The sequence below is a fragment of the Echeneis naucrates genome, chromosome 13 (genome assembly GCF_900963305.1).
Source record: "Echeneis naucrates chromosome 13, fEcheNa1.1, whole genome shotgun sequence".
Classification (NCBI taxonomy): domain Eukaryota; kingdom Metazoa; phylum Chordata; class Actinopteri; order Carangiformes; family Echeneidae; genus Echeneis; species Echeneis naucrates.
Genome location: NC_042523.1, coordinates 13048225 through 13059807, shown reverse-complemented (window position 1 = coordinate 13059807; position 11583 = coordinate 13048225). Strand labels below are relative to the sequence as shown.

At 40.3% G+C, this 11583-nt stretch overlaps 1 protein-coding gene across 1 annotated transcript; it reads left to right on the top strand.

The window, feature by feature from the left end:
* Positions 1-4226: 4226 nt before the first annotated feature.
* tmem160 (transmembrane protein 160) lies at positions 4227-7569 on the top strand. The gene is made up of 4 exons (XM_029517111.1): positions 4227-4550; positions 4749-4773; positions 5387-5479; positions 6215-7569. The coding sequence occupies exons 1-4, from the start codon at positions 4323-4325 to the stop codon at positions 6532-6534; spliced, it is 666 nt and encodes a 221-aa protein (XP_029372971.1). The 5' UTR covers positions 4227-4322; the 3' UTR covers positions 6535-7569.
* Positions 7570-11583: the final 4014 nt, after the last annotated feature.

Below are 11583 nucleotides of genomic sequence, written 5' to 3'. Positions count from 1 at the left end.
TGTTTAGGTGCACAAACATTCAAATCCACATAATAGTAAGGGTAATAAAACTATACATTAATCCTTACCACTGGCCGCATATATTTAACTGTTTTGGTGTTATTCCTTAACTTATTTTTCAGCTCTTGTCCTCATTCTGCACACCTTTTTATATGAAAGTCCATTCCAAGTAATGTATAAACCAGATTCAAAATTCTTGTATGTGTGCACATAACTTGGCTAATAAAGTCGATCGTGAGGCTGATCATGGTCGTGGTGTCGAGCTTGCAAATAGACTTATTTCTCCGACACAGGGCAGGAGGACTGAAGAGGAGCTGTGGTTAACAGGCTCATCTGGATTTGGATCGATTATGTCTGACCGCATGCTTAGTCATTACACTCAGTCAAGACCAGTTACTAGTCAAAGATAAAAATATTATTTGAAATGTTGAGAGAAAATCATCTTCCGGACAATATTCTGGTTACAGCTGGGCTGAAAACAGGAAGGTATAACTCAGCAGCACGCCAACTGAGATCTGTTGACATAAAACACGAGTGATGGAATAAATACTCTGGAATGAATTTTTAAGAAGTCATTGTGGTTTTTTGTTCCTTTAAATTCAAAAAGTGAGGATAGGTAAAAAAAAAAAACAACACCCACCTAAGTAAATCTTCTGCAATGTAGACTTTAAATTTTTACTGATTTCTTTGCTCTGATTTGTGTGTAGATGGAAGCTATAGGTACAAATACTTTAAACTCCCAAGAAGAAAAATGTGTCATCTGTGAGCAGTAGATCATGTTTCTGTTAATCATCTCAGTAAATCTGCCACAAGAGGACAATCTCCAAGCAGTTCCATCTCTGTTTGGATCAAATTGTTATTAGATAAGATTCTTTTATTATTGGTTTATTGCCGATGGTGCTCATCTGAGAGCAGCACATCAGGTGACTGTAAATGCACTGTGAATTTTATTGTTGCTGATATGCAGGCGTGAAGCATCTTTATTGTGTTTTTATTTCGAAAAGTAAGACACAACCATAAAGTCCAATTTGTCACTGAGGCAGCTTATCTAGCAGAAAAGAATTGTCCAAAGGTTGGCTCTACTTGGGGGTAGTTTATTTAAAGGGACGAAGCACATTTTTGCCACTCAGTATTTGCTCAGTGACTTTGTTTTCAAGTCATACGGTTTAGATGGTAAAAGAAGAGATGAGAATTTAATGCAATCCCTCCAGGTTAGGCCACTGCCAAGCAACTACAGCAGTTAGATATTACAGTGAGAATGATACCATTGTTTACATAGTTGTGAGAAGAGAAGGATGAGTAATTATTTGGCTTTATTCTTGAGGATAATACAGTATGCACAAAGTTCCCATATTGCCCAAGGCAATGTTTGGACATGACTTTATTGCTGCAGACATATGGTGATATGATGCATATATGCACATACGTATGCAAACCAGCCAGTGATAAATGGGCCGCTGATGCCATTAGCAGCGATATTATGGTCAGAGAAAATAAGCCATCTCAAAATAAATCGGGGTTTCCATGTAACAGGAGATCCATGGAAAAGCTTTGGTATAATTAAAGGCAAAAACAAGCTTAGAAACACACACATTCAAGTGCCCGCAACACTGAATAACCCCAACAGCTTCCCATCCTGCATCCTGTAGTGGTGCTTCATCATAGTATTTCCTCTCAAAATGAAAATATTTGGATTTGTGTCATGCATGTTGGTTATTCTTGTGTATTGGTTCATTTGCCCTTCCCGACATCTGCAGCAGTAACATGAACAAACCCTCTGTTTATGAATATCAGTAAATCATCTGGCTACTGACCAGTTGACACTAATATCTAACACTTGTTTGTCCCAAGGACTGAAAAACAGTGCACTCTTTGCCAAGGTCAGTGCTTCCAACGCAGCTGGCTGGAATCCCCCAGACTGTGTGACATAGACTAGTGCAACTCTGCACGTATACACATCTCCTCCTTCTCTCTGTCCCTCTCGCTCTCTCTCTCTCTCTGTCTTTCCTCCTTTCTGTTGACACCGCAGGAATGAAGCAGAGAGGGCTGCAAAGGGTCAAAAGATAGCTGAGGCCTATAAGTAGACTTGGTTATTTTGTCTTTGCAGGCCAATGCAACATAAACACATCCAGCAGCTCTGGTTCATTCATGAAACTATTGCTGGAAATAAAATATTTTCATTCACCACAGTTTTTTTTAATGAAATTATCTATCTCTGTTTTTGTTGTTGTTGTCTATCTGTTCGTTTTTTACGGATTTACTGCATTAGTTCATTTCATGATGTTTTATTTCAGGTGAGTTTGCTGTAAAAATCAAGAGTGAAATGACCAGTGTGACTGGATGCATGACAACACAGATGATGAAGGTCATGCCTATGAGATGACCGCTTCAAAAATAGATAGCAGTGCTGGAGTGTCATGGAAAATCAGATTTCTACTTTTCATTCAAGATCAAACAGGGGGAACTTAGAGTGAAAAAGGAAATGCTGACACTGTGAAATTAAAGACAAAAAGGAAATATAAGATCCTTTATTTAGACTTGCAACTATAACATTGGAAAAAGAAGGATGACAAGAGTTTGACAAGAAATGAGGAAATGAGAGCAATGGGAAAAGTAAGAGAGTGATAAAGAGAAGAGAGACCGAGAAGGGTTGGAAAAATGGAAAAGTGAGGGGATCTGAAAATCAGCTGTGCTGCTAGCCTTCCTTAAAATATTTAAAAATATAAAGCAAATTTCTGCCTACATCTTGACAAGAAATGTCAGTGTCAACCGAAATGTTTTAAAAGATATGACATACGCTAACATCAAGGTTTAATGTGGGACAATAAATGACTCAATCCAATGATGATCTTCTGTCAGAATTCATGACAAAACACCTGCGGATGACAAATCAAGTCCAAGAGAGCAGAAAACATGCTTATTGTTCAGTGTTGCCACAGTCATGTTCCTGTTCACAGTTAGTATTCTCTTCCTCCCTTCACAGCCACATGCTCACTGCAGCTTTTACATGATGAGGAAATATAGTTTGGCCTGGACAGCATCCTGGAAAGCCTGCGCCACACCCATCAAACGTGTGTGTGTGTGTTTGTGTATCTTATCACCACAATTTACTAAAGCTATAGCTTCTAGAGATACAATAGCACAACTAATTTGCAAAAACATATGCAGAGACCTGACAGACTTTAGATGAAAACATGAAGTATGATATCAAGAATAAAGTTTTGCACTATTGCTGCAATATGGCAAAATATCACCGAGGAGCAATCAGACTTTTATAAGTTGGATAACAGTTGTGTGTAATCGTGTGCATGTCTTTGTATGTGCGTATACAAATATTAGTCTCCCATTGTGCTGGGGACAGTAGCGTGAGAGCAACCAGAGGCTCAGCTGTGCATGACATCAAAGATTTGGCTGTCTGTAAAAGACCCCACTATCAACACACACGCACACACAGACACACACACACACACAAACTCCCATTTAAGCAACTCTCCATTCCTCTTACACAAAACAATCAGGTGGAGTAGGCATGGATGTCCCCGGGTCCCAGTGGGCTGAAGAAGACAAAGACCCCTTCGGAAAAGGCAGGACACTCATCCTCACAGGACAGCAGGAAGCACAGATCTCTGCCTCTGAACACACACTCATCCACTGTGAGTCAAAACTATAATGAAAACGGTCAGCCTTTAATGGGAGCCCAGTATTTTGTAAATATTATGCATATTGCAATGTCTTTATTGCAGGCTCTTGGTCCTTTAAATAAAATACAATACAAAGTACGATAGAAGACAAAAACTCAGCATAAAGTACAAAACACATGAAAACCGCTTTGACAGTAATAAATAACTCATGTTTATTTATATGTTTTTCTATTTGAAGGCCTCTGTGGTTGTGGCTGCTGCAGCTTGTCTGTGTTGTAAATAGTTTTCAATGTAACAAATAAACAAAGAGCTGTGTAAACTGTACTCTTGTGCTTTGGCTCCCTCGTATGGCGAAAATCTGTGATCACAGAATATTGAAGCACATTTTCGGGGGAAACATCATTGCATGGTTAAGGGGCGAAAATAATACATAACAATATAAAAATAATAAATATGAGCTACGGTGTAAAATAATGTATTTAATCAGTATTAAATACATAGATTTAAGGTCGTCCACGTCATGTCCGGGCTGCTGGGGGCGCTGTCTGCCGCCCGGCCGCCCGCCGGCGGAGCGTCTTTCCGGGTTGTCGTTGGCCGGGGTCGGGGTTCACAGGGCGGCCGGAGGTCGTGTTGTGCTTCGGCTCCTTGCTCCGAGTGTAGCCGGCCGGGGCCAGTGATGTGATGGCTCTCTTCTGCCTGTTCATGAGAAGGCAGCTGCCGCAGGTCGTGTCCCACTTCGGCCGGGTGGTGAAGCTGAAGCTCGTCCGGCCTCCCGCCGCCGGAGCTCCGCTGCGGAAGCTACACGGCTCCGCTCGGCTCCGGCACGGAGAGAAGGGACCGTGGGGGAAGAGCCGCGGGCCGGAGCCGCAGCAGTACCCGCTCACCGACCTCGACAAGGCGGACGCTCTGGTGAGATCAGGCCGAGGGGGGGAAAAAGAAGCCTCGCTGTAGTTTTCCCGTCAAACCAAACTGTGTCTGATAAAAAGATATGACAGATGTTTTCGTTTCTCCTCTGAAGGAAGTGAGCTCCAGGAGTCTGGTGTCACCCAAAGACATTTCACTGTTTTATTTTGTTAGTGACTCATTTCTTCTGTGATTTTTTTCCAGATGCTGAGAAAGTCTCATGAAACAGGTAACCCCAGCTCCATAACTCTGTCACTTTGGCTCCTTTCTGCCAAATAAACTTCACAGAGACAGAACAGTTTGTATGTGATTTGTATTTTCATGGGTTGTCTCAGGTCATCATCACAGTTTTGCAGCAGTGATGAGGTCTCAGTCCATGTGCTGACATATCGACTCAGTTCAGTGTCAACTCACAGACATAGTTTTGTGTATTGTGTCTTAAGGACACAGCTGTGATTGAATATCTAAATTAATGAGCCTTTACTTTTCTCCACTCTTATCTGAAACTGTTTCACTATATTGTTAACTTAACGTCTCTCTCTCACACACTCTTTATATTTATGATATTATTGTAGAGCTGGAAAATATGGAGAAGATCCTATTTTAATTAATTTGGCCTATTTTGTGATGAAAATCTGTTATTATTATTATTATTATTATTATTATTATCATTATTAAAACAACTCTTTTGAATCAGATATTGGCCATACTGTAATTACAATTCTATATTTAACAACTGTGTAGCTCTAATACCTAGATGTGTGTGTATGTTGTATAAGATGTGAGTACAGAGCCTTAGGCTTGGACATGTTTATTTATTTCTAACTCTGACTGTTTTCCAGGGTTCCTCTCTTGGTTCAGGAACGGCCTGCTGGCAACAGGGATTGGAGTCATTGCTTTTGTCCAGAGTGAAGTAGGACGAGAAGCAGGATATGGTAAAGGCTCCAACACACGGCCTCCCGTACAGTAGAGCTCCCATGCTCTGTGGTGACACAGTAACAAAAGGTTGAATCTTTTCAAAAGAGATTATTAATGAAAAATTAAATGAAAATATAAACACGTCCTAAATTGATGAAAGTCCAAATGTCCATGAAATAACTGAAGTTTTTTTTTAATGTGTCAGTAACTTTTTGTCTTAAAATCTTTAAATTTTTAAGCAGAACCTTGGAACTGACTTTATATGTGGATTCACCAGAATGTTTAAAATGAATAATTTCACAATGTGCAAAAGACTGAAGTTGATTCAAAAAAAAAAAAAAGGAGAGATCCTTGAATTCTACATGTCTTGTTGTAACCAATATCATGGTTACTTTAAAGTCTACCTTTGAATGTTTGAATTTATTAAACAAGACCTTGATTTATGGTCATTGATCCACATTAATGTCTAAAGCTAAAAACAAAACTGAACAGCCACTGTAATAAGTCATTAATCAGGTTAGTATTAAATGTGCCAGGCCTGTTAGTTACACGTGTGTTTAATCGCACATCTTTTATGATTGTGCTGTCTAAAATAATTCTCCGTACCAGAAAATATTCCATTTCAACTTCTCATTTCACCTAAATAATTAGGAGAGTGAGTAGCTGCAGGCTGGCTTATTCCCAGATTTCATTAGAGTGAATAAAGAATTTGAATCTCCACAATAAAACCATGTCAATCTGTTTTCCTCCAGCCTTCTTTCTCCTGGGTGGTGTGTGTGTGTCGTTTGGCGGTGCGTCGTACATTGGCAGCCTCTTTGCCTTGCGGAGGATGATGCTGCTGTCAGTGCCAGCACTGCTGCTCCAAGGAGCTGCGGTGGGCAGCGTCGCCCTCTTCTGGCTCTGCGCGGTATCCCTCTACATCGGCCGCCTGGAGGTGGAGATCATCCATGAGGGGGATGAGGAGGGAGAGGAAGAGGAAGAGTGTCGGGAGTGCAAGGAGAGGAGGGATTTCCGGGGTTACCCTGGCTCCCATGACAGTGAGGACAATGACAGCAAGGGGCCGAAGAAGTAGAGCTTTTCCAGGGATGGGGAATGGAAAGGGTGTGTGCTTTGATTCAGGGTTTTCCTGTATTTGTATGCATGTGTGCAAGCAAGCAGGCTGTGGGTTTAGAGATACAAATCTTATCCTTTGTTCTTGATGTAAAGGTGAAGAAAGACTTTTTCAATCTTTTGGAAATAGCCAACAGAAATGCAGAGAATTATCAACAATTTTACACTCAAATAATCTTTTCTGTAACATTTCTTACAATCACATATATTCAAAATTGCGCCACTTCTTCTATCATTTGTAAGTAAACAAGTTTTTTTTTTTTTGTTTGTTTTTTTACATTTTGTATATCTTCACATTCACAGGCACATTGAACTCATTTACATATATTTCTTCTTCAAGTTTACTTTTCAGGGCATGTATGCAATCACTTATAAGAACATTGGCTTTTCTCTGCCAAGTGTTGCTGGATGCTTTTGTCTTATAATTTTTTCAACATAATTGACTGTGATTGACTACTTGAAGTTTTCATAAAAGTGAGCAATTAAAGAAAGTAATTGTGATATGCTGTGAGATGTGGAGAGAATGGATATACTTTGTGTATATTTGAAGTCTCTCCTTGATTATAAATTATGGACGGCTTAATTTTATCTTTACAAGTTTAACTTACCCCGTGAAGACTTGTTCTATAAGGACAATAGCACTTTCGTCAGTTTTCATTTGTCATTAAAATGATTACACTTTAGGAAAGACTCTTTTTTACATATTTTCTGTGGTTGTATATCCACAGGGCATTGTATACATATATATACATGCACAGTATGTAAAATGTAATAAACATTTTATGTTTTGGGGTAATTTCACACCAGATGGTGTGACCAATAGAATGTGTATCCATAGACTTGGTGTTTTAATGCTGTTTTGAATAGTTGAGTGTGTGGAATATTGAATTAGTGGGAATGGGGTTCACTGTTGTTTACTTTTGTGTGTGCACCACTTTCAATGCATCCTACTGTGTAAACAGTAATAAAGCCAAAAGAAATCTGTGCTTAAACAGACTTGCTTTTAAACAGAAGAGTGGTGCCTAATTTTTCACGAGATGATAAGTAGCACAAAACGAAACAAGAGTGAAGTACATCACAACATGAGGAGTTAAATAAAGCAATTTCGTTCCCTTTTTGGTGGGGGCAACAAATACTGATATAAGTCATACCTGAAACCTAAAGTAGGCTTCTCCTGATCAGTAGCCCCCCCCGCCCCAGCTGGTTTATTTGGCCGTGGTCCCACAAACTCTCATCTTTTACCACTGATGCCAAATGTCTCCATTTTCCAAATGTTCCTCTTTTTGTGTTGATTCAGAGTTAATGAGACAAAAATAATGAAATTAGTCTATAGACAGGTACATTTTAAATTTAGGAATGTCAGCTGCTCCACGTTTGATGAAACAAATTCTACAGAAATTAATAGAGGGCACAATGTTTGTTTTGGCAAACGGACATGAAGCAGATTTGAAAATGCTTTCTCAAGAAACCAAACACTTCATGCAAATTATCAGTCCAAGTAAAGGCCTCTACCTGTGACTCAGTAAGAACTACTAGTACGATTAGTGCGATGCAAACAAGCCCCAATATAATGTGGAAATGCTGTCAGAGTCAGTAGTTGCTTTCCCTGCAGCACTAGTCAAAAGATGTACAAACTGTCTGCACAAACATGCTGTACATGCATAATTTTTATAATGAGCAGCTCATGTGCAAGCATGTGTGAATATATTAACTAAACAGAAGTGCGTGTGTGTGTGTGGGAGTGTCAGTGATGGGGGACTTTGTCTGTGATAGCCATCGCTGACTGGGTTAGGGCGAAGGTCTGTGATATCTCCCAGCCATCGACACACAGTGTTGCTGTTGAGACTCACCTCAGAGTTACCCTCTGTTCCTCTCCTCCTCTCTCCTTCACTCTGAGTCTCCTCTTCTCCTCCCACCTCTCCTTCGCTGATTCCCAAGGCGTTTCAGTGCAGTTGTGTTTCACATGCAGGGTGTGTCTGGATGGCTGCTGCAGTGTGACCAGCACCCCACCTTCTCCCCTCCAGCACCTCTCCTCCCTCCTCAGCTCTCTCCCTCAGATCCTCTTCTACCCTCTCGCCCTCAAGTCCTTTCTTTCTGGACTCCTCCTCACGTTCGCTTCCCCTCCCCTCCCTTCTCCCCTCCGTGGCTGCATTTGACTGCACAGGTCTGTTTGGCATGCAGGAGGCTCCTGAGGCCTGGCGCGTCTAAAGGGCAGGGCGCCCAGAGGCAGGAGACGCACCCTCACTGACAAACACCATCTACCCCAGACCCCGAGTAGCTACAGAAACTACCACACCAGCCACAGTGCCAAGTCCAGGTGTAGCATCGTCTCCAGTCTCAGCTTCACATTCTCAGCCCTGAAAGTAGCAGCTGTAACCTCTGCTTATTTTGAGCACAGATTGCTCATCTGCTCTCAGGTGTTAAATGCCATATGTACGGATCAAAGCATCTGCCTTGAGACCGGCATGAAGAATGGATTGGCCTTCTCCTGGTTGAGAGGAGAAAGAGAAGATTGTTGTGAAACAATGACAAAGATGAAAATAGTAGAAGTAGTAGAGGAGGAATGAAAGAGTTTTTTTTTTTTTTTGAGGTGTAGTAAGCTGGTGCCAGGTGGAGGCTGTCTGGGTGTCTTCCACCATCCCTCACTCTATTATTCCTACCCATATTTTTACTCCTTCAAATGCATTTACATGTGCTGAGGTATTTCCCCCGGGAGCACGACTCCAATTCAGGAGGTAAGATAAGCCATCAAAGTCAGTGACAGAGAGGGCGTATGGGTGACTCACTGACAGGATGAGTGGAAGACTGTCAGGAGAGCCGCCATGACTTTTACACACACACACACACACATACACACATATTGATACAAATAGTGCAAAACAATTTAAAGTGTACAAGCAGCACCTTTACACTTCTATATAAAGACAGTACTCCACAAAAAAAGAGATAACGAAGAAAGAAATCAGAGGTTATTTTGCAGCTCTGTTCACAGCATATCAGTGCACACACACACACACACACACACACACACACACACTCATACAGTACATACGGTTTTGCACGTACAATGGCATTTTCTCCCCAACAACTGCACTTGTTTAGTATGCACTTCCTTTGGTCTTGAGGAGGAATGATCCTCACTCTAATGAACTAGGGCCTGCCACTTGAATGTAAAACAGGATTTAACCCGTCTTCAATGTCAGAGCCCCTCCCTGGGGCTGCTTCAGACAACACACACATATACACACACACACACACACACAAATACACACACTTGCAAATTCATGGAGATGCACACATACAGACACATGAGCAAACCACTCATGTACACACACACACACACACAGAGTGATGCACGGCCGCATATAGTTTTTCATAAGTGAGACGGTCTCCATGTACTCTCTGTGCTTTGGTGTTCATTTCAGACCAATTCATGGTGACAAGAATTCAACACTGTCAAACGATTACTTGCTTCATCCCAGGAGTTAATCTCACCTACTCCACACTTTTTTTATATTACAGATCAATAGTATGTGTCCTGCTGAATGTAATATAACCATTGGCAGTGACAATATTTATTCTGCTACTGATTTGTCCCTTGTACTTGTTTCCTTTCGCTGGGTAAATTAATGTTGGTGTCACATGTAGCAAAAGGCTCTATGTGAACTTCTGTTAGACCCATAATGTTTTATTAAGATGTGTTAGCACCTAATATAAAGAATAGCACACAACTATCCTGTGTGAAAATGTAAGTGAGAAGCAAATTTACTGATCAATGTGAATCACATATGAAATGTGATTTAGCTGGATAATAAATGAATAGAACCATTCCAATTCATAAGTCTGTATGTGTTGCACAGAAGCAAGAAAGAAACAACAACACTTTGACTTGTGCTCCTCTAATGGAATATTTTATTGTTATCATCTGTATCACAGTTTTTCTTTTTACATTTGTTCATTTTATTTGATGAGTGGGTGGAGTATTCACAAACATGGCAGGATAACATTAGATTCACAGTGATGGGCAAGGGGTTAGCTGTTTAATAAAAAAACAAACAAACAAACAAAAAAAAACAACGTACACATTTGCACAAGCCAATGCACGCACACATTCATACGCACACATTACCATTAAACACCAGAGAACGTGTGCTCACACATATTTGCATGGGGCCGCTGCAGTATGGGTGTGTAGTTCAGATCAGAGCTGAACACTTAGGAAATACTCTTCTTTTTTCTCCTCTCACATCAGAACATCTGTAAGGTCAACATAAAATGAGCCCGCTGATCAGACAGTGAAAAACAGATCTCAAATCTTAGTTTTATAAATTTCATTGATGAGTCTGAAGGACTTTATTCCAAAGTGCAAGAGAATTTTGTGTTTAATTAATTGATTCCTGTTGTTAAAGATGTGACCACTCACATATTCATATGTTAAATATTACAATTCAGAATGAAAATTGTGTATTACCAAATTATTTGTGATTCACTTCAGTTCAGAGATGCAGTATTTTGAGCTTAAATTAAAAAAAAAAAACAACCCAGAAACAAATCGAAACAAAACTTATTTTCCATATAAAAGTGTTTTGTTTTGTTTTAACTATGCTAAGTGGAATCCCAACCAATCAGTGTGGAAGTGAAAATTTAAGTGTTTATATTTCCATTTTTTTAATTTAAAACTTCACGTACAGTTCACTGAAGTGAAGTGAAACCAATATCAGAATATTTCAGGCTATTTTTATTGACCTCTAATGGTCATCTTTTAATGACCATGTGTGGTCTGTTTATCTACCTCCTTTTATAAATGAGCATTTATCCCCTCCACCACACTGTGGTCAGGCTGTGGTACCGACCACTCTTTGCATTGTTTTCTGTTTTAACAGGATCACGCAACCAGTGTTAAGTGATGAAGTGCTTTGAGTTCACACCAGAACAAATTCCAGTAAGTGCTCAGAAAACTCAGAGGTTGAAATGATGATACATCCCTTCTGTCCAGCACCATTTCCCCTCC

What these genes read in the sequence shown, in the direction of transcription:
- tmem160 (XM_029517111.1), top strand. Translation starts at nt 4,323, where the DNA reads ATGGCTCTCTTCTGCCTGTTCATGAGAAGGCAGCTGCCGCAGGTCGTG. An exon ending in TCGACAAGGCGGACGCTCTG is followed by an intron (nt 4,551 to 4,748) that starts GTGAGATCAGGC and finishes ATTTTTTTCCAG; the next exon opens with ATGCTGAGAAAGTCTCATGA. An exon ending in AGGACGAGAAGCAGGATATG is followed by an intron (nt 5,480 to 6,214) that starts GTAAAGGCTCCA and finishes GTTTTCCTCCAG; the next exon opens with CCTTCTTTCTCCTGGGTGGT.